This window comes from Euprymna scolopes, chromosome 8 (assembly GCF_053919585.1).
Source record: "Euprymna scolopes isolate OS-2025 chromosome 8, ASM5391958v1, whole genome shotgun sequence".
Lineage (NCBI taxonomy): Eukaryota > Metazoa > Mollusca > Cephalopoda > Sepiida > Sepiolidae > Euprymna > Euprymna scolopes.
In genome coordinates this window covers 47,759,875-47,784,627 of record NC_136489.1, presented here as the reverse complement: position 1 = coordinate 47,784,627, position 24,753 = coordinate 47,759,875, and the positions used below count along the sequence as shown (strand labels likewise).

The 24,753-nt window shown below is 31.3% G+C and overlaps 1 protein-coding gene across 1 annotated transcript in view; it reads right to left on the bottom strand.

The window, feature by feature from the left end:
- LOC145283550 (serine/threonine-protein phosphatase 2A 55 kDa regulatory subunit B alpha isoform-like) overlaps window positions 1-24,753 on the bottom strand; it is a gene marked incomplete in the record, with an annotated part of 197,831 nt that overhangs the window by 897 nt on the left and 172,181 nt on the right. Inside the window, 4 exon segments of the mRNA XM_080132433.1 lie at window positions 3,459-3,720; window positions 13,893-14,057; window positions 15,358-15,648; window positions 22,165-22,330. Of these exon segments, the coding sequence (XP_079988559.1) occupies window positions 3,459-3,720; window positions 13,893-14,057; window positions 15,358-15,648; window positions 22,165-22,330 (884 nt within the window).

The following is a 24,753-nucleotide window of genomic DNA, read 5'->3' as shown; positions in this document are numbered from 1 at the left end:
TTTTACTGTTTTTTATCCATTAGAAGTATAATTGTATGTTGTTTTCTTTTGTGGTAGCTAGCAATTTAAAATCATAATATACGTAAAAAAGAAAATCGTTTCTATTGACATTCAATGTAAAACTGTTTTGTAATATTAGTAGTAGCATCAGCATCGCTAGCACAGCTATAAACAGACATTTTTTTGTTAATTTTTATTCCAGAATGATTTTTAAAATAATTGAAAGTATGAATATAAAAAATGGTTACATGCTTAGTTAGTTTAATTAGAGCTATTCGGTTATCAGAATATTAAAGCAATCTCAACCAGTCCGGCACAATGAACTTTGTTCAACTTGGAAATTCTTCATTTTTTTTTTTTTTTAAATCAAAGTTCAAAATTATTTGACTTTGATATTGTTTACCAAATATCAGGCAAAATAGTGAACATAAGCTAGTTATAATCGAAAATAACATGTACCCAATACTGATGAATGTTACTGCGTGTGTGTATGTATATATATATATATATATATATATATATATATATATACATACATACACACACACACACTAACAGGCCTATTCGTAAAATATGCATAAATATTATATATATGATGCAGAATTCTTATCTATATATATAAAAGCGAAAATGTGTGTATGTATGTTTGTGTGTGTGTGTATGTATGTTTGTGTGTGTGTATGTATGTTTGTGTGTCTGCTAAAAACATTCGACAGACACAACAAAAATTCACAAACTTGATCTCATATGAAAGTCCCACCTTCCGGACGACAAATATCGAAAAATTGGCACAAAGTGACCATCAGAAGTGCGTCAACTGATCGATTTTCTGCAGCCCCCCCCCCCCAAAGTGACATTTTAATGTTAAACATTACATATTTTTAAATCGATTTATAACTGCCCCAAAAAATACGGCCGCCAACTCTTCTACATAAAGTATACAAGCGGCCGTTTATTTTGGTCAACTTGTATTTAAAACCCGCTCAGTCATGTCACGTGATCTTGACGTCAGCAAGCTCTAATGGCGGTCTTAATTTACAATTTAAAAATGTTATCGGTAAAAAAAAATTAATTAAGGCTAAACTATGAACTTCTACGCTATGGCAACGTTACCAAAGTTATTACCACATTCAAAATAGGTAGATACGATAGTTAAACGAAAAATAAAGCCAAGCCAAACATGTGAAGTAAAAAAAAATACGCTTACAAAAAATATTAACGATTGAAGTTTTTTTTTAAAATAAAAACAGCCAGACGCCATTTTCCAGTCTTTAGAGTAAGGCAGACGAAGAGAGAGAGAGAGAGTGTGAGAGTGAGAGTGTGAGAGTGAGAGTGAGAGTGTGAGAGTGAGAGAGAGAGAGAGAGAGAGAGAGAGAGAGAGAGAGATGGATGTCTAGCCAGAAAACGAGAAAAACGTTAACTTTTTCACCCCGAAATCAACAATTTTCGACAGGGGGGAGGGTCACACAACGCATGCGTCAGATGACGTCATGACATCGTGACCTGATTTACTTTAAATAGTTGATGAACCAAACAAACTTTAAAGACGTCGCTTTAGCTCAGGTAGTTAAGGCCTTGGGTCATTATCTAAACGTTTTGGGTTTGAATCGTGGTGAGAGATTTTTTTTTTTTTTTTTTTTTTCGATTTTTTTAATTTAAATATTGAACCCTGTATTATTTAAGCCATTTTTCACGTAACGTTCGTTCGTTTGCCTGACTCAGTTCAAATTAGTTCAGAGCTGTAATTTGCCACATAACCCGTAGAGATATAAATCATTGCACATGCAAAATTTCAGCTAGATCAGACAACTGGAAGTTGGTCAGGGGCATTACTTTTGCACCCTCCCCCCTTGTAAAAATGAAAAGAAACTGAGATGTGCATGCGAGTATTGTTTTTTTCTAAACAGTTCACTTCTTGTAAGTAAAAAACAAAAAAAAAAAAAACTCAAGCTGAGATCAAAACCAAAACCGTGAGTCAAGTATGAAAACCATTAGGCCAGCTTAACACTATCTTTAAATGTTTTCAAACCTATTTATTTTTAACATGTGAACAATTCACACATGTGCATGCGTGAAACATAAAAATCCAAGGACGCCTCCCCCTCACTTATAAATTTTTCAATTTGACTCCTTAGCAGCCCTTTTTCCAGATGAAAACTGATTAAAAAGTTTTCCACAAGTTTAAATACCTACATACTAAATTTCAAGTCTGCAGATAAAAAATTTCTTAAGTATATAGGTTGAGAAGTGTCCTCAGACACACATTCTTACTTATATATATACACTACTATGTAGAAGTCACTTTGTGTGTGTGAGAGTTCCTTTCTCATAGGTTCCGAAACGGCTGAGCCTATCTTTTGCAAATTTCATACTAAGCTAATTCATGTCTGGCAGTGTTCTTAGGTAGGTTTTGTACAGAACTTCATCCAATAAGTATCAGATCTTACAAAAAAAATTTTCTCTGATAGATAAAAAAGAATTTTTACAGGGCAATATTTTACATTACACCGGCGAAAGGAGATAAAATTTCAGCAAATCATTTCTTAATAAAAAAAAAAAAAAAAAAAGATTTATTATAATCTGGCGATATAGCTTAGTGGTAAAGCATTAGCTACAAATTGAATGATCCCTTTCAAGCCCGGGTGTACTTCATCATTTTACTCTAATTTTTTCTTAATCATGAGCTCAATTTACAAAAAAAAAAAAAAAAAAAAAAAAAAAAAAAAAAAAAAAAAGAGAGAGAGGTACTATTTAAAATCATTGCCAATCATTTCTTTGTTTTCATATTTTAAAATTAAATATTAATCAAAAGTAACTTTTCCAGGACATTCATTGTCAAGCCCAAATTGATATTTGACGTCATATTGTAAACAAACACAGACAGAATTTGATGAATGACATTATCATTATTAGTTTTTTTTATCTTTTTTGTAAATTAGTCCATTGAGCAAATTATTCTTAGTAATATATAATATTCAATAGACGATTGATTCTATAATAATGCATACATAATCTGCATAAATTAAACTATGTTTAAGCTTCTGCCAGCTAGTATAAGAAAAATAGTATGTGGAAATATGACTATAATCATAAAAAAATCCTGTTTTGAAAGGGAGTTATCTACCCTTAAAGATGTGAGCTACTTAATTTAAAAAAATTTACTTGATTATGGATAAAAAATTTACATTATTGAATCATTAAATGTTCACCGACAGTGAATACAATAGAAATTATTATTCTTTAATCCATGGAGTTTCATAAATTTATTATTTTCTCATCAGAGGAAATACATAGTCCTGTAGCGCCAAAGAAACATTTCTGGAACAATATAAAAACTTAGAATATACAATTGTGAAATCGGATTACACAACTACAAATTCTAAGTTTTTAATTTTTATTTTAAAAAAAAAAAAGTGATGAGAATGGAGTGAAAGTAGCTTGAAGAAAATTTTACTTACCGATCGCCTCCACTCCAAGCACATTCAAATTTATCAAATATACAGTCATTTTCATAGAGTGAGCAGAGCTTGCTGCGGAGGTATTCATGTACTTGATAAGTTTCGATTGGCCGGGAATCCATTTGCAGATCCCATACTTTCACAGAGAGGTAATCCCGGGTAATCATATATCGACCATTATGACTAAATTTGACATCTGATATACTGGAGATAATTTCAGAGAAGAAACTTCTATTTGTTGGATCCTCAGGTTCTTCAAATACTGCAACAAAAAAATAATCATTTTTTTTTTTTTAAGTTTAATATATATAAACAATCATTTTTTTTCCCCCCAAGTGTAATATATTACAATAGAAAAATGCAAGCATGAAAAGTAATATGATTAAGCTTAAACATAGAAAAGTAAAGAACTAGTTAAAACTGGAAAAGAAAAGGACAAGATATTCTAGTAAAAAATATAATAAATTTATAACTTAAAATATTGCAGCATTAAGAATTGATTATATAAGGTTATAAATTGAATTTATAAAAAATTCTTAATGCTGCAATATTTTAAGTTATAAATTTATATTTTTTACTAGAATATCTTGTCCTTTTCTTTTCCAGTTTTAACAACTAGTCATTCACTTTTCCATGCTCACATTTTTCTATTGTAATCCATGATTTTTCCAAGCTTTCAATAAATTCACTTGTTCTTTGTATAATTTCAGTCTTATTTTTTTGTGCCCATAAAAACATACGTAAATAATGTATGGAACTCGTCTGCTTTCAATAAAATCACCCAAATTATCGCCCTTTCATGCTTTCATTCTCTGTTTCACTTATTACTTTTCGCAATAGCAGTGAATCAGCAGCAACAGTAGTTGTTGAAGCGACGTGGTTGCTATGGAAACCAGTCATAAAAAAACATTGCTCACCTCCTTATATTTTTACGATTTTGAACACCAGAAACAAAATCATCATAACCTGTTTTACTGAACGAAAATTGAAATTTTTTTTTCACAATATAACTGAGGTGATCTATAAACTGTAATAATCGTTTGAAATTTGATCAGAAAATGAGTGAGCAGTAAAGTTTTAAAGCAGTTCTAAATGACTAAAACTGCCACTTAATCATATATTCAAACACAGTAGGGTTTGAATGATAAATAATGAATGTTAAAAAATTTGGCATGTACCACATGCACATACCCACAATAAAAACAGCATTTAGACAAAATACAATGCTAATAGCTTTTTAAATTAAGCAAATTTTGGGACTCACATCTGATTTTAATTGATCTGAGGGAAATTTTATGATTTCCTGTTGTGGTTTCAAAAAAAGCCTTCATTTATATTGAGTTAACATTTGTATATTACTTTGTACAAATTATACATCTATTATATAAATCTCACCTGTTTGTTTAAATGTATGTATGTATGTATGTTGGCCTAAAACTTTTAACAGAGTTGACGGAGTTTCACAAGATCGGTATCGTTTTGAAGCTTGATTCTTTGAACAACAAAATATTGAAAAATTGGCTAAAAATATTAATTCCTTCACCCTCAACTGGGCACTTTTCTACAAGGAGGGGTCACTTTTTTTCACTGATATTTTTGAAAGTCATCCCTTCTTTTTGATTGGTTAGCCTTAATTTTGACGTTTGCCACTTCTGGTTTGGTGATGGACACAACGGCAACGACGTCACATTTTTTTTTTTCAGGTTCTTTTCTTCCTTCGCGGTATGGGTTCGAGCCTACCTGCCTACTACCACTTTTTTTTTCTTTTTGCTCAACACACACCTCCGAACACCTGGGCAACCAGGCTAGTTTGTATATAAATGATTACTAGATTTTTTTTTATTCCATTGACTTAGAATGAGTGCTTTATGCCAATTTTCTAGAGTAAATGTGATATTGTAGTGACTAATCCTCATTAATTCTGTTAAGTTTTGAGACTTAGCAGGTCCGATGAGCCCGATGGGGAGAAATAATCTAAGGTACGTTTTGAACTTCATTGATGATTTTTCTGGTTTAATTATGGTTTATTTTCTAAAAATCAAATCCGACACTATCCTCGCCACAAAGAAACATTTAGCTGATGTTGCCCCGTACGGTTCAGTAAAATGTATTCGCTCAGACAATGGGACTGAATTTACTAGTACAGACTTTAAACTTCTATTAATTAACCACCGTATTAAACATGAGAAATAAGCGCCGTATTCCCCCTTCCAAAATGGCACCGCTGAAAGGGCAAGGCGAACCCTTTTTGAGATGACAAGATGCCTACTTATTGAATCGAAATTAGCGCATAGTTTATGGACATATGCTTTAATGGCAGCAGCATATATCAGAAATAGATCGTTAATAAGAGGCTAGGAAAAACGCTGTATGAAGTGTTTTGCGGTGTAAAACCTAAAATGAACAGAATGCATCTATTTGGTTCTGATTGTTTTGCATTTATAGAAAACACCAGTAAACTAAATACTAAAAGCGAAAAGGTACTTTCGTAGGTTACAATAAAAATACTCCGGCATACTTAATCTATTTCCCAACTCAAAATACCATAAAAAGGGTTAGATGTGTAAAATTCAATGATACATTAAATTTAAAAAATGGCGATCCAGTCGATGAAAAATGTGAAATATTACCTAGCATCTTAATCGACCACAATGACAATATTAATAACGACGACAATTACAGTAGAACTTCTGACGAAAATATTAACCAGACATGTCGATACCCAATAAGGGAGCAAAAAAGGCCAGACTTCTTACAAATTGAAAAGATACAACATTACGCTGTGGATTACTGTTATTCATTGAACAGCGCACCGGAAAGTTATGAGGCGATTAATTCAGAAAATCACCAAGAATGGGAACAAGCTATGGTATCCGAATTGAAAGCTTTATCTGAAAATAACACATACGAAATAGTGGCCAAACCAACAGATAAAAATATAATTTCTTCACGCTGAGGTTTTTCCAAAAAAAATCACAGCTTCTGGCAGTGAAACTTTTAAAGCAAGATTTGTGGCAAAAGGTTTTTCACAAATTTCTGGAGTGAAATATTTTGCAATATTTTAACCCACGACAAATTTAACAATTAGAATTTTATTACAACTTGCCACTCAATACAATTTAAAAATATATCAAATGGATGTAAAAAATGCTTATTTAAATGCTCCAATTGACTGTGAAATCTACATTTACCCTCCAGAGGGATTTAAAATAAAAAATAAAAATTGGGTGTGGAAATTAAATAAATCATTATATGGACACACAATTGGAATTTAACACTCCATAATTATTAATAGAACAGGAATTCAAACAATGTCCCGTAGACGCGTGCATGTATACCAAAAATGTAGGTAATAAATTGTTGATTTTGTTTTTTTGGGTTGACGATATATTACTCGCCTCAAACTGTGACAACACTTTAAAAGATATTAAAATGAATTAAATAAAAAATTTAAAATGCCCGATCTTGGACGACTGTCATGGTTCCTCGGTATAAAATTTACCTGTGAAAATGAAACTATAACTATGAACCAATCATGATACATTGAAAAAATTCTGCTCAAGTTCGGAATGCAAGATTGTAAGCCACGTTCAACTCCCATCGAAATGGACATAAATAAAAATATAGGGACCGAAACAAAATCCACAGATAATCTAATATACAGGGAAATGGTAGGGAGCCTCATCTACTTGATGACCGCAACGTCTCCAAATGTAATTTTCCCAAGAAAAAGAATAAAATTATCTGCTATAATTGTGGACAATCCAACCACAAAAATTTCCAATGTCGATATAAACACTCTAAAATGGATTCCGTAAAAACCGTTGAGAACTTTGAGGAAGAATATACATTTCTATTCCCATGTAACTTTGACAATACCACAAATGGTAAAAATCTCCTTGTAGACTGTGGTGCTACAGCACACGTTATCACCAAGGAATCTGATTTTATTCATTTTGATTCAAACTTTAATCCACAAAGTCATTTTGTTGAACTTGCCGACGGTAGTCAAATAAATGATATAGTCTTGAAAAGAGGCGATGCTAAAATATACCTAAAAAATAAAGGCAAAATCTGTAACTGTATTCTAAAAAATGCTCTGTTCATACCTACATTTAAGCAAGACATATTTTCCGTGCAGGCTGCAATTAAACAAGGCGCGAATATACAATTTGACCAAAATAAATCAAAATTGATATACCCCAATGGAACTGTATTTGACATTAAAGAAAATGTCCGACTATATTATTTAAAAAGTATGGTTCCCTCAAAAATTGCCTGTCACAACTTGGAAACCTGGCATAAAATTCTAGGACACTGCAATACAGCTGATATTAAAAAAATTACCAAACGTAGTCGAAGGCATGAAAATAATACCTTCAGACGATCTCCCAAATTGTGATGTGTGTGTATAGGGGAAAATGACTAAAGATATAAGCCGAACGCCAGACAAAAAAGCTACGAAAATTCTCTCAGTTGTGCATTGTGACTTAACAAATTCCCTAACTGTGTATCACACCAATATATCACTTAACCTTACAAAATCCAAAATCTCAGATCATACAGTAGTTTCAGAAAAAAATAGAACAGACAGACAGACTAAGAGAAATATAATACAAATGTTTGGTTATAAGAATTGGTTAATGCTGTATATCCAAAGTTATCTTGTTTTTCTTTATTATAAGTTACAAAATTACAGAAAAAGATCAAATGATTGCCAAGAACTTTTAAAAAATAAACAATCTTATCATATTTTCTCTTTCTGCTATTGATCAGTGGAAGTGCTGGAAATTCCCATGAAGTAGGGGAGATAAATCATTCTTTCATTTAAAGCAAGTCAAAAAAATAAACAATGTAATACAATAAAACTGCAATTTATGATGAAATTTTTTACTTGTAATCGATCTTGTAATAAATGCTTTATTTTTTCTAACTTTTAGCAAGAACACTTATTTTAGCATGACACATAAGTACACCAAAATGCTTTTACTTGAAATGTGAATTTTCATAGTTACAAATGTCCAATAATTCAGCACTCTTAAATGTTAAGTGGAGGATGCTCTGATCCTTCCCAGACAAGAAGAACTTCTACCAGAACCAACAATAGCCAGTCTGCATCAAATTCTATGCACACTACACCTTTGAAAAGGTAAAAGAGTAACATACTTCAATTAAAACTTCTAATTCTCTTTCGTCCAGCCCCTCTTCCTCTATCACTCTTTCTTCTTCACTCCTCTCTCTGGACACACATACACATATTTTGATTTTCCAAGGAGGAGTCAGCACAGAGAAATTAATTCATGAACAAAAAAAAAAAAATAAAATAAAAAATAAAAGTTACTTCTCTTTAATTAGTACATCAAATGAGTAGAAAAGGCCGTGAAAAGTCTGTGGCAGTATAGGGTCAAAGAATTAATATTTTTTTCCTCTAAATTTTAGATATTATTCATCCGGGGTAATGCTATCAAGAATGTGCTACCTTTGAGTGTTTTCTAGCTTTTAGCTGGACATACAAACACACAAATGACACAGAATCAGAAAACAAATCTGCTATGAAAATATCCCAAGAGTCAACAAAAATACACCAAGAAATTTCCATTGCAAAAAAAACTGGAAAAATAGGCCAACCAACAGTATGCCAAGTATTTTCTAGGTGAATTCACTCAGGATTATATCATAAAAAAGGCCCTCTAGACTGGCTAAAAAGAGGATCGCTCCAGCATGATCAGGAGATGATTATAATAGCTGCCCAAGATCAAGGCTTGATGATCAATGCCATTAAAAAATGAGTGGTCTTAGTAATAACAGTGCAACACAATGGTGTAAATATCTCCACCGAATGATCTAAAAAAATTGAATATTGAATGTAGCAGAAAGTCCTGGGAAAATGTTGGAAAGAATATTTGGAAATAATAGCATCTACTATGACTATGCAATCCGTACATCTATGTATCTTGGAAACAGCTGTTTTCACCTCTGAAAAAACACAAAAGTGTCTGCTTGAGAATTTCCACAACTTTGCCAGTTCTAACACCTTAACCCCACCGTCCAACTAATCTGTTTGCAATAGATAATGTGTGCAGCAAAGTTGAGAAAGACACCAACGATTCTGCCTGCAACCGCAAAGAGCATTGATTACTAGGATCTAACTAGTTTCCAGGTGCCTTTCTAAAAATATCGTGAAGGCTGCATGCTCACGGTTCAAGTTCTGTCTAGAGACAGTAGTGAAGGCTTAGAACAGCTTCTTACAGTAACCTGTATTTGGCCAAAGATGCTCTTTGTAGTTGGAGAATACATCAAATATTGGCCAGGTTACATTTTTTTTTCTTTCTTTCCTTTACAAAAATTGTTAAAAAATACCCTGAACACTGTAGGTAAAAATTTAACTTATCAAGTATCATACGAGAGACCATATATTAACCACACACAGCACTGATGTTAGAAGTGGGATAACGTAAGAAAACAAGCAAGCAGGAATCAAGTTACATTCTTGTAAAATCTTCATTTCATTCTATAAAAACAATAATGTCGAACTGTCTAGAAATCTTTCACTCTCTCAAATGTATTGCAATATACAAAAAATACTTGTTTTAGTTATATCCGATTTATTGCATGATAATTATTTACAGTGAAGTGTTTCATCTAAAACTCAAGTTTCAGTATAAAAATAAAATATTAAAAGAACTAAGTTATAGCAAGATTAATATTAGGTTGAATAGAAAAATTTTGCGGAACTTAATTTTGGTTTCAAATGATGTATTTTCAAATAAGTTTTTTTATAATACCTTTACTTAATATATCATTTTAAAGAGCATTTTTCGCTCATCTAATCTTTTTAATTACAATCGTTTTCATATGTCTTTTCAGAACATTGAAAACCAGATGGATAAAAAGCAAATTCACACAATTTTCTAATTTCAATTCAAGCCAAGCCGAAAAGCTGCTTGCGATATAAACAAAGCGTTTGGCCCCAGGAACCATTACAATGCACAGCACAATGGTGGTTTAAGAAATTTTGTGGCAATGATGAGCATAGTGGCTGATAACGGATGTTGACAATGATCAATTAAGAGTCAATCCACGCACAACTGTTCAAAAACTTGTTTCTGAATTAGACGTAACATATATGATGATTTTCAACCACTTGAGAGATTGGAAAGGCAAAAAACAAAAAGCTTCCAGAATTGGACAACAACCAAAAGAAACGCCGTTATCAAGTGTCATCCTCCCTTTTTTTACTTTGACCCGTTTCTCAACTAGGTTGTGACTTGCGATAAAAAGTTGGTTCTTTATAACTGGTGATGCTCAGCTCAATGGTTAGATGCAGACAAAACTTCATGACACTTCTCGAAGCCAGAGTTGCACCAAAAGAAGGTCATGCTGATTGTTTGATGGTCTGTGACCAGTCTCATCCATTAGTTTTTTTTGAATGCAGAGAAGTACTGTCAACAAATGGATGAAATGCATCAGAAACTTCAACAACACCCAGCATTAGTCAACAGAAACGGCCTAATTCTCCTCCATGACAATGCCCGATCGCACATTGTTAAACTGACCTTGTAGAAGTTGAACAAATTGAACAACCCAACTACCTCATCCACCATACTCTCCAGGCCTCTCACCTACCGACTACTAATTTTTCAAGCATCTCGACAACTTTCTGCATGAAAAATGCTTAAAAAAAATTAAAGCAATATCAAAAACGCCTTCAGCGACTTCATCGCCACCAGAACAAGATTTTTACGCTACCGGCATAAATACACTTGTTTTGCGTTAGCAAAAGTGTGTTTATTCTGATAGTGCTTATTTCGATCAATAAATTTTTGTTTGAACTGAGGTATGTTCATTTGAATTTAAAAGTGAAAACCGCAAGAATTTTCTTGTCAACCTGATAGTTTACTCAAAGCATGTACAAAACAAGTCACACAGGAAAAAGGAAAATCGCTTGCTCAAGGGAGGCAACTCAAAGTTCTGGATTTATTTATGAGTTGGTACACCAACACTGATTGGTCACTTTCTTTTGGATATGGTTAAAAAAAAATTTAAAGAAAGTTTCCCCTAATAAATTCTACACTGTTTAACAAGCTTCAGCCTGTGTCCCATCACTGTAGTGTTTTATTCTTGTGCTTGTTTTACAAGTACTTCCATGAAATTTGCTACACTTTTGTCCCTAAACGTAAATACAGTCAACTAACCTGACAAGTAACAAAATCTTACAAGAGATCCTCCAGATGCTGAAAAGTTTCGACTTCTAATATTTCTAATACTTCTAATAACTTCTTTCTTAAAACTTTTACCCCCCCCTTCTCCAACTGAACCAATATGTAAAAATTTAAATGTAATGTGAAAATGCATCTTGTTGCGAAGTTTTTGGTCAAGCAGCTAGGATCTTCAGACAGTCTGATTTGGTAGCACCAGATGCCCTAACAGGTATTACCATTCTGGGCCAAAGTGGGCCTGGGAGCAATGGTAGCTAAATGGGAACTCTACATTCCACACAACCCCACCCAAATGGAGGCTCACCAATGAAGGCGTTAAATCATACTCAGGCCCCTCCATTTATGATTCCTCTACAAATCTGACACCTAATTTACAGTCGCCACTAACATTCCAGTGACCGTGTTTCTTGTTTGGTGTGAATTAAAGCAAAAAAAAAAAAAAAAAAAAAAAAAATTATCAATAAGTTACATTTCATAAAAGACTTGCTTTGTCTTGTCTTGCAGAGACAATTACATTTGCTGTTACACATTAAAGTGTAATGATTTTATTTGTTTTACTTCTTGTGTAGTATATGGACTGTGCTATCATTGGAATCATCTGGGCGGTTCATAGAAATTGCCAAACGAAAGTTTAGTGATACCTCACCTCTTGCACAAATACTGGTCAAATTTTTCAATGAAAGATATTATTTCTGTCAGTATAGAGCTAATTCAATGAAAAATTAATTGCAAAATGAAAACAATATCCTCGAGTAGTTATTGAACAATTTTTACGAAACTTTTAAAAAATTAAAATTCAAATCAAGAAAAAAAAACATTAATTGTAAGTTTCATGAATATTTATTTTTGAATAACATGTTAATTTTCCTTTTATGTTTAAGATAAACATTTTCATAATTTTTATACAATAAACAAATGGTAGCAAACAAATGTTTCCATGCCAAGTGCTCGTCTGAGCCCCATTCTCTGGACCCCCCCCCCCCTCGCCAAACTTTCACGATAAACACCTGGCTAGCTGAAACTACTGTCAATAATTTTCCCCGCTCTTTACCTGTACCTAAATCAAAACGTAGATTCCATGAGCAAAGCTCCTTTCTTAGAAGTGCATGCCTGTGGAACTCTCTTCTGTTTGCCTGTTTCCCACCTGACTACAACTTGGATGTCTTCAAGTCCAACATAAACAAATTCCTGATAAACTGCTGCCTTAAGTAAGACACTTTATCAAATCTCCAATACTAACGATTACTACGATACTATCCCATTGATTACTGTACACACAATAACCCTTATCCCCGAGTGGCTTCCAGGCCTTGATAAGTGGTGACCACCATGTAAAAAAAAAAAAAAAAAAAAAGTTTTCTTTGATTTTTTTTTTCCTTTATTAGGGTCAAGGTGCTTAGCATTTCACCATTTTCTGTAAACCGGCCAAATGATTCTGACGATTGCACAAATATCCACATATTTTTTTTTTTTTTAAACTAAATCATGATTATAAAGAATAAAGTGTTTGGAAGCAATAAAACCCTAACACCAAATACATTTTATAAGCAACCAATCAGTAGAAGATTAGAGAAACAAGTAATGTTCATATTAGTGTTAGGACGATTAATCAGAATCGGGAATCAGAAAAATCATAACTTTTGAGGGTATCGGAATCAGTATCACAAAAATTTGTACCTATTTTTCAGTGTCAAAAATGATTCTTGTAATTGGGGTTTTTTTTTTTTTTTTTAATTTTGTTTTAAGCAAAATCTTCTGTTGCTGGTAGTAATGATAAAATAATAAATATTTATTGGTTTTAAACTATAACTAAAATCTATAGATCAACACTCTACAAGTGTGTTTTTATGTTTGAGAAAATATATGCAAATTTAATGGGTTTTTTTTATAGTAATTGGGAAAAAATAACTCTACAGTTAAACATTTAGATGTTTATAAATAATTGGAATCAGTAATTGTATCGAAATAAGGAATTTAGTACGGAATCAGTAATTGTGTCAGAATCGGGAAAAATATTGGAATCGTTCCATCACTAGTTCATATATTTCTCAGCATTTGGGTAAAGTCCAGTGAAAGATTTCTAGAAAGTCCGATGTGATTGTAACTGCTGCTGCTGCTGCTGTAACAGTCCTGGCAGCTTTGCTTACCGAATGTAACCAACTTGGAAGTGGACCAGAATTAGTGCCGGAAGAGGAAAGCGAAAATGTCTACTCACACTTGGCATGTCTGTCACAAAGAGCTTGTGCTCTCATATCACATAATCGGATTGTTCCTTTACTACTGCTATATACAAATAAACTGCATTCTGTTGGGTGAAACTCTGCTGCAGTGATTACTTCGGTCAGCTCTTCCATGTTTGCAGGTTTTATATCCACAATATCTAGACACACGGATAAGGAAATACATAAAAACATAACATTTGCAGGGAATGAATATAAACCCAGAGAGAAGAATCCTTTATGATTCTTGTCCAGAATTCCCCTTTATATATATATATATATATATATATATATATATATATATTTACGTAGCCATGACAAAATGAAAATATCATACTCCAAAAATAAAATCACAAATTGATCAAGCAGTTTTACTTTTATAAAGAAAATCATCTTTAAGTGATTAATGGAAATTCATAGGTATTTCCAACATAAATCTAGCAAGTTTGAATTATTGTTGGGTTATCTGTTTGTTTGCAAAAATGGTAAACAAGATAGTCGCTTTTGGTTATTCATAAAATTTTATTTTATTTAAAAATTAAAAAATTTGAACAATTTATGTTATTTTTGGAATATATTTTTGTTACATCATGGATACACACATCACAAATTTTTCTTTCTTTTTTTTTTTAATGTAAAGTGAGGGGGGTGAATAAGAGCTTCATTTACTTTTATTTTAAATCTTCTAATTCAAATGTCCTTTGTTCAATGATAACCATTTTATTTTCTGGAAAAGATAAACTTTAAATTAAAAGAGAAAATTAAAAAGTAACAAAAAATCCCTTTCCCTAATTGATTGCAGAGACTAACAAATATTAGAGGTTGAATTCTGAATCAATATGCAGTATACAAAAATGAAATAATAAATAAAATGGCTTAAAGATTGGTAATTTGTTCAGTCAAATATAACTCAACCCCAGAATTAAGGAATATTTTAGCATGTATTTTGTGTCATTAAAATATATAAAAAAAAAAAAGAAGAGGAAGAGACTTTAGAAATCAAATCTTGATTTACTTTGCGTTAGTATAATAATAGATAACAATAATAAAGTATCTTGGATACAATCATGTAATCATTCAAGATACTTATGGATAATTATTAAGCTCTACTTTGCAATGAGCAATATTAAACTAAATACTAGAAAAATATCACTAAAATATAGTTCAGCATCTTTATCTTTATACACAAATATAAGACTGTATTTATGTGTGTGTGTGTGTGTAGGGGGGGTAGTTCTGCTTTTAATGGCTACTCTTATATGGGCAAATAGCATTATTTAATGAACAGTTTATAATTATCCATGGGATCAAGAACATAGAAAATTCCTGAAGAGAAAAATGAGACTCCAAGAGAATCGGACCTCTGCCAAAGATTATATATTAAAATAAATTTATGTCCAACCTATCTGACATGTGGCAATGCCAAGGCAACGAATATTTCCAATCACCAAAAAAGGATACTGAAGCTCTGATCAGTTACTTCTAAATGCCACAAATTGATTCTAAGGTCATCTGCCGATAAATAGGTTTCCTGATCACTGTTGACAGAAATCGAATTGATGTGGTAAGTATGTGCATTCGCAAATATACGACGCGGACTAGCTTCCACCAAAAGCTCCATAGGTTTGAATACGGGTACACGTAAAGCTGTAATATTGGTCGAGTCCCTGCACAAACCCCCTTCATCTTTTAAATTGTAACCTTCTGGCCGCTTGTCCCGTTCCGTCACTTTCCACAATTTGATTGTTTTATCTGAAAAAAAAAAAAAAAAAAAAATTTAGAATTGGCAACAAAATTTCTGCTTAAAAAGCCATTATAAAAATAAAGGTGCTTATGCATCTCTTAAAAAATAAAAATAAAAAATGCATTTAAAATAATAATTAAAAAAACACATGCACATAGATATGATGAAATTAGTAAAAATTGAAAAATATTATGAAAAAAAAAAAAAAAATTATGAAAAATGATTCAGTAAATCTGTTAGAACTATTTTTTACAAAAAATTCCTATTGCCGTTTTCAAATTTGAAATATTAAGAGCTAAGTGGAAACAAGAGAGATAAGTTAGATTGTCATATGAAATAGACCAAACCGCTAAAACTGCATTATTCGATAAATTTTTTTTTTTTTTCTTGTAATGATTTTTCTACTATTCATTTTTTTGTAATTTTTGACATTTTTACTAATTTCAACATGGTACATAATTATATAATAGTTTTTTTTTATTTAAAGTGCATTTATAATTCAGTTATTGAAAATAAAAAAATTTAAAAAAGCTATTAATAATAGAAAATATTTTGTTTTTAAATTTCTAGGATGATTCATTTTATTTTATTTTGGTTGTTATATTCACAGTTCAGTCAATCTAACTTCGGATCTGCTCCAAGAGTAAATTCTGAAATCTGTACTGAATTTAGAATTGAACATTTTATTTAACCCATGAAGGGAAGGGGGAGAATTATTCCTGTTCCATCAGCCATGAAATGTTGATTTGCTTTTCTTGTCGCTTGTAGTAAAGATTACACTTTTTATTTTAGAATTTACAATTAATTCTATTCTGATGCTATGGATCAACGTGGAAAATTTGGTAAATTTTTTGGTAAAGGCAAATTTTGAGATCCTTAAATCTAATTATGACTAATAGAATGAGAACAATCTATGCTCTTGGATTAAATTAAAAAGTCCTTGTCCAGAATTGCCCCATATTAAAAAAGCAAAACTAAGGAAAAACCTGTGATAAAATGTAAATATCATATTCCCAAAATAATGTAAATCAACCAAGTAGCTTTATTTTAATAGGAAAATCATTTTTAAGCGATTAATGGGAATTTATAGGCATTACAACATAAATCTCACAAGTTTAAATTATTGAATCATGTTCCTTGTTTTTCCTAATTTTTTAAAGATTATTTGCAAAATGAAGAACAAGACAACTCTTCTGTTACATATGAAATGTAATTTTCTTATTTAAAAATTAAACTAAATACATTTATGTAATTTTTGGAATATGTTTTCGTTTTGTCAAAGGTACATACATTTTTTTTTTAATTTTTATTTTTTAACTAGCAGGGTGAGCGAACGTTGCCCAGGAAATGATGATTAATGAAGGTTTCACACCCCCATATTTTTATTGTCATCAAAATCAGTGAAATCACCAATTTTTCAATCAAATCGATCAATTGATTGCCTACTCTAGTTGGGGACCCATCACAGTGCACAGGGAGGAAGCTTCACATGACAGTTCACAATACATTGTAGTCTACATTCTGGATAAAATCTAATTAAAAGTTTATTTCAAAATTCCATCCTGGTCCTCCAAGATCAACGATTTACATGATTCTCAAGTTTATTAGGATGCACGTGGAGTTATATTAACCGAAATGTCAATATACCAACAACCAAGATGAGAGCAGTTGTTCAAATAATTTAAATAGAAATCATTTCCTTGTAGCAAAAACATCCAAAAGCAAAGAATTCTGAGAGAAATGTGCTTCATTGTTTTCATGGTTTATTTGAAAAAATGTGGAATAAATATTTGAGTTAAACTATCAAAACCGAAGAACTTAAAAGTGGTTACAATTTTGACCATCTCAATAAGGTTAGAATAGCAATATACATCGATGATAAAATGCTTTGGATGATTAAAGACTTTAAGAGGTTTCTGCTAAAATAGTCATTTTCAAAACAAAAGCACTTTAAGCCTTCAAAATAGTGTTTTGTTGGGAAATGAATATATTTTCAAATGAATTAATAAATAATAACATACATTATATATTTTTAGAGTTTTAAGCAAATAAAGTGATAAAAATGTGAGCATCATAAAACGGGGTTTTCAGTAACAAGAAATAAAAACAGTAGAAAAAGGCATGGAATGTAATTAAAAATAAAATTCTTTCAAAATTTGTGAATAATTTTTCAGCTTTAGTTTTTTTTTTTTTGTTTTGTTCATCATTGCCCCCTCCCTCCCATTTAGCCCCCTCAAGGACTTAACATATTTAAATTTGAGTTCAGCACCATGTGAAACTGCTAAATAGAATGAAAACCACCATATAGACATACATGTTTTGGAGAAATATGTAAAAAAAAAAAAAAAAAAAAAAAAAACAGCCCCAAAAAGGATTGTTTTTTAGCCTTAAAAGTTCCAGAGGGATGCAAAGCAGAATTTTTCCAGGGTCAGTGATACTGAATTTATATGGAAAAACAATTGCCTTCACATTTTCATCAAGTTTCAGAAAAATTTAACAGATGGGGCAAAAGTTTTTTTAGCCCCCAAAGTCCCAGAGGGATGCGTACCAGAATTTTGCCATGGTCACCTATATTGAATTTATATTAAGAACAATGGCCTCTACATTTTGGCAAAGTTTCAGGAAAAGCTGATGGATGGATCAAATGCTATGAGGCAAAAAGTGTAATTTTTAGCAATTTTGGGGCATTTTTTACCTCTTTTAAGCCCCTGGATACGCCAAATCCCAGTGTAAATTGAAAATGATGCAGTTTCAGGCCTTAACACATGTATATTTGAGTTGACCATGAAAAACCACTATATAGTCAGACATTGTTGAGAAATATGAAAAAAGAGCCACAAAAAGGGGCGGAGACGCAAACCTGAATTTTGCCAGGGTCACCCTTACTGGATTTATATTAAGAACAATGGGCCAAGTTCCAGAAAAATCTAATGGGTGGATCAAAAGTTATGGGACAAAATGTGTCATTTTGGGGCATTTTTGATCTCTTTTCAGCCCCTGGTACGCAATGGGAATTTTTGCAAAAAAATTTTTTTACTGTGCACATCTATTTAATGAAATACAATTTGTGGCAAAATTTCAAGAAAAACTAATGGATGGTTATCTGGCAATCGTCCGGACTAACAGACGCACAGATGCCACTGAAAACATAGGCCCCTCTCTGATAAATCAGGGGACCAAAAATCTTTCCTTAAAGAAAAGTGCACATGATTTATCTCCCAGAAAAAATAAATTGGTCAACTGACCTAAAACGTTAGAAGTCTTGAAATGGTGAATTATTTTACATTAAATTTATGTGAAATCAAGCCTCACTCTAAATTCTAAAATTATTTTTGTTTTATTTCTATCAAATCTTCAGGACATTCATACACAATTTCCCTTAGCCCTATCATTAACCCAAAGTCAGAGTGGCAACCTTCGCATCCTCTCATAATTGCACAAAGACCCTCTTAAAACAACAAAATTGTTTTTTAGAAAAAAAAAAAAAATAATAATCCCAGGATTTATCTCCTATAGAAAAAAAAGGGGGGTTAACTGTCCTAAAACGTTGGAATGGCTCAAAATGGGGAATCATTTTACATTAAATTCTAAAATAATTTTTTTAAAATCTTCCACTAAAGTTTCTCACGGTGTTCACATGTAATTGTTTACAAAGGTAAAATCACATTTTGGAGAGGTGGTCAGATGGAGGGGGATAACAAAAGTATTAATCTTCTATATAATATTTTTATTGCAGAAATTCCCCTCTGGAACAAAATACTGTGGATTTGCAAGAACATATGCCACATACAAATTTATTATGTCTAAAACATTAACCAATATCTTATGTAACTTTAGAACATTTTACATACATTTAGTCATTATAATAAAATCTTACATTTCATCATATGAGCAACATCATCACAATCGCAGCATCTTTAGATGAAGTAGTTCCTATTTTTCACTCTAAATCTTAAGTCCTCAAACTGCCCCCAGTCATCACCGGCAGGAAATATACACATTATAACTATATTGTCCTGGCACCCTTCATAACTGGATCATACACTCATAGACATACAATTATCTTCCCATTTCGAAAATAATTTCTTTTTTCTAAAATTCCGGCAATTCTCATTATTCATCAATTCAATTATTCTGGATTACACATCTTATTACAAAAACGAATGCGTTTGACCTTTACAAATATGACGGCTCTCTCTACACGAAGCAATATTTATAAATATTAAACCAAATACAAAAATATTAACCGCTCATAATCAGAAATTTAGGTACTGATACGTTCACAGTTACTTACACACACACATTATCACCACGCAACTACTACCTACAATAAAAAAAATAAAAATAAAATAACTAAAACAAAAAAACATAACATTTATGGATAGCATTGTTTTTTTATTTCGAATACTATTTTTTTTCTTTCTTTTACTTTGTTTTAAAACGGACCATTTCCTTATTTATTTTTCATTTTTTTTTTCTATACATTTTTCTATACATTTTCACACATTAACATCACACAGATATCCCCAACCAAAAAAACAACAACAAAAAACAACCCTGAACGATAAAAGTAATATTTACATGTAACATTGTTTAATTTTTGTTTTAGGCATTAACCACCTAGAATTAAATTAACGCCCCAATATTTTATGAAGTTGTTTGATTATAGACCAATTATAGGCACACATTTCTTTAAAATGACCACTTTTTTTTTCATTTGGTTCATAGTATTTATGCGTGGGGATCCTGTCAGCAGTTAACAAGGTTAAATTTGAAGCGAATATTTTGACAACACCACCCACACCCACCCACTCATAAGATGGGGTGTCTATTCCGAAAGCAGTTCTTAACATGGAGATGTTGCGGGTGACCATTCCGAAAAAAGTTCTCAACACGAGATTGAGAGTGTCCATTCTGAAAGCTGTTCTTAACATGAGGAGGTTCGGAGTTAGGTAATAACAGTAATTTCTTTTTTTTTTTTTTACAAGGAGGGAGCTTGTTTGATTATATACAAATTTTTTTTTTTTTTTAAAGATAAATTTTTACCATAGATCCACCTACACACTTTTCTATAAAATGACTTCTATAGGTTTTCCACTATGCTGATTAAGAATATCTCATTTATATTTGGCCGATACAAGTAGTTTTTGCGATACAAAGCCCTGTATTATTCACTTTAAAATCACTGATTGCCAGATTAGTACACACGGGTAAGAACAAGTCTAATTATATCCGACAGTGCTGGTGGGGTAGGGGCTGCTTCCACTGGGAAATGCCGGTTAATGGGTCCTGCTAGTCTACAATAATACCAAAGAAATATTGTAATATATTCATTGTTAAACAGTCCTAGATTTAAATTTCAGTTTTTTATACATAAAATGTATTACAATTCAGTTCTCTAACTTCTTCTCTGTTAATGGATAGATGACATTTTTAAGGAATTGCACCATATTCATGTGCATTTACTGCAGATCATTTGGAAACCATTAGTTTCTGAAGATTTTCAGTAGCATATTCTGATTGCTTGCACAAAAATACACTTATCCCAGGATACAGCATTAAAAATTAGTAACAAAATACAGTACAGTATATAATACATATGTATATAATCAAATAACATAACTAATACCATAACCAGGGGCCGAAAAAACATCATATTCCATTTCGTAACCGGAAAAAAATGTATTCAAGGGCCACCATATGCAGGGGTTCTACTGTATATGGCAAATTTCATTGCTTGATCTTGCATTTTAACAAAGATATAGCATTTTCACTGAAAAAGTAGTGTAAAAAATGTGACAAAACACATATGGTCTTAAAGAGGGGAAAAATATTCAAACGTGCAAGGCACAAAAATAGTCACAACTTTGTTAATTTTAATCGGATTTAAAAAAATTTAAAAGGTTCTTTCTTAGCTTATCAAGCTCTTTCTATGTATGCCATTATTTAGATATTTTAAGCCATTTTAATTTTTTTATGTGTATTGTGAGGAGCACCCGTTGCAAACATGAAAACATACATACAAAAATTTCTCTAGTTGAAATCTTTGAATGTGGGTTGTTCAATGTGGCTACAGGTGTTCCAGCCTGCTGGAATAAATAATAAATATGCTTCAGAAGTAATATTCATTTTGGTTCAGTTTTTTTATTTATTTATTTATTTATTAGTAAATGACTTACAGTCATGTCTGACAGAACAAGAGCATTTTACCTCTCGGTGACTAAATAGGTTCCGTTTGAAATTATGTAGATATCACAAAGTTCGATAAGATAGACCTGAAGAAGTTTAAGGTTACATTAACAGAAACATAAAAATAACACTAAAGATAAGGACAATAGTCTGAAGAATCCAAATAATGAGTGAACATTTTTAAAAACGATGCAACAAATAAATATTATTAAGATGTATCGATAATATTAATACTAATATATAAATTTATAAAGATGAAAAGAGAGGGACAACGATGTATGAACAAATGTATAAAAAAACTACAAAGTTTGATAAATATGCTAAGACATACTTACCATTAGTAGAAAGTAAGAAATGGGCTGGATTTGTCCTTTTCAACCATTTTATTTTATTGATTTTTTCCTCTATTTCAAGACTTTTAAGATAATCAAATTCAGGTTCATGACTTTGGAAGGTGCTGTATACATTATATTCCCCACGAACTGGTACAGCTAATTGGCTCTGAAAGACAAACTCGCTTTATCATTTGACGTGTTCAAGTTCAAACAAATTATAACGATAACAGAGAAGAACACAAAGTTTGGGTGAAAAAACAAAGTTGAAGCAAAAACTACGCTACAAAGCAAAAATCTTAGAACAGAATAAAAATGTTTTGTTTTTTTTTTATTATAAACTTAAAAAAAAAAAAAAAAAAAAAAAAATTTTGACACTTCTTCATAATCACACCACCACGGAGAAAGAACAATTTTTTTAAAAAGCCCCATTTTTGGTGTTGATATTTTATTGATTATAAACAATTTATTTTGTATTTTTTTTTATTTATTTATTTTTTTTTTTTTTTAAGTTTTTCATTTGTAAAACAAATTTAAAATTTTATCCAAGCAGGTTTGGTTAAATACAATAGTTTTCTATTTTTTAAACTTTTTTGGTGATTTTCTCGTCATGTCAATGAATTATTTGATCTGAGCTGATAAACTGCGTATAGTGGAACCAATTGATCTTGTCTTAGCCATTTCTCAAGCGCAAAACAGAAACAAAATTTCAGATTTAGTTTAACACCAGTTTTACAGGCTTCATTAATATTCGTTCTGTTTTTATTAGTACACAAGATTGAGACCAAGCAGCCAGTTTCACCCTCCCTACATTCAGCACAAGATCAGCACCTTCTCTATTAGTTTGCCTGCTTACCGATTTGGCTCTTAGCTTCTTATTTATAAAATTAAGTGTTAAACATTTTTTTTTAAATAATGGGATATTACCCAGAATTACTCCTAGATTATAAAACAAAAATAAAGAAAAATCTGTGTAATGTACATAGCTGTGATGAAATGAAAATATATTCCACAAATTACGTAAATTAATCAAGTAGTTTTATTTTTAAATAAAAAAATTAAATCTTATGAGTAACAGAAGTGCAGCTGTAATGTCCGCCATTTTGAAAACCTAAAAAAAGGAGAGGAGATAACTCCATCAGTCAAACTTGCAAGATTTATGTTGTAATACCTATGAATTCTCATCAATCATTTAAAAATGATTTTCTTATTTAAAAATAAAACTGCTTGATCAATTTATGTGATTTTTGGAATATATTTTCTTTCATCATGATATTTTCGTACATCATACATATTTTTCTTTCCTTCTTTTTTTTTCACTATAGGAGGAATTTTGAGTAAGAACCAAAAAGTGAAACTTGAATGAAAATAAAAACTCTCAAGTAATACAGCTAGTATTAGATAATATCACAATTGCAAGCAAACATGTGTTTTTTATTTTTATCATAGTTTAAAACGGGAGGGGGAGGGATAACAATACATATGATTATATTGTGTAAAAATTTAATGTTAAAATAAACACCAAATCTGCTTGTGTATGCACCAGACTGATATAGAGAAGTGCCAATTTCACTTGTGTGATGCCTCTTTCAATCTAACAATCTTATGAGTAAAAAACATTTAAACAAAAACTGATGTGGACTTTAGATTTTTAGAGATAAAATCATTAACAAAAAAAAAAAAATCTACCAGTGATCCATTTTAGGATAAATATAAATTTAAAATTCAAGATGGCACAAATTATAGAAAAGGACAAAAAAAAAAAAAAAAAAAAAAAAAAAAAAAAAAAAGGGGGATTTTATAGAATGGTAAATATCAACCATTACATTGATCAAATTATCAAAGTGTGTGTGTGTGTGTTTTTTTAATTTTTTTTTTTATTTACATGGTAGTCGTCACTTATCAAGGCCCGGAGGCCACTTGGGGATACGGGTTATTGCGTGTACCGTAATCAATGGGATAATATCGTAGTAATCATTAGTAATGGAGATTTGATAAATTGGATTATCAATAAAAACTTTATTTTAGACATGTTTTATTGAATAAAACCAACATCTTTTCATGTACTCTCAAGAAGACTGCTTTTTGTTTTAACAGTACCAATATAAAAAAATTTTGATTGATGTTTCAAAGTTTTATTTCCTTTCGTCCCAGAGAATTCTGCTGGTGTAGCACTATTTGCTTTTGGGAAAGAGAAAAAGAACCCCACCCCCTCCCGTGGAGGTGTGATTGTTAAAAAAGAACCAAAATATATGTGAAGAAAATAAAAATTCTAATTTTTTTATGACTAACTTAAAATTAAGAAAAGGTCAGTGGAAAATTAATTTTTTAAATAATTGATGCAATTATAAAAAGTTATTAAAACGATGCAGCAGTCTAACAAAAATGGAAGCAATTCTTCAAAGCACTTCAAACCCATTTTGAGCTTATAAAAAAAGTATTATGTTAAAAAAAAAAAAAAAAAATGCAAAAGCAAACACCAGTAAAAAGAGCAGGGTCTCAAGATGTTTTTCTTCTTCTTCTATAGTTGAATAATAATCATCTCTTAAAAATTGTAAGACCATAACTTCAGACATGTCGTCCAGTAACCTT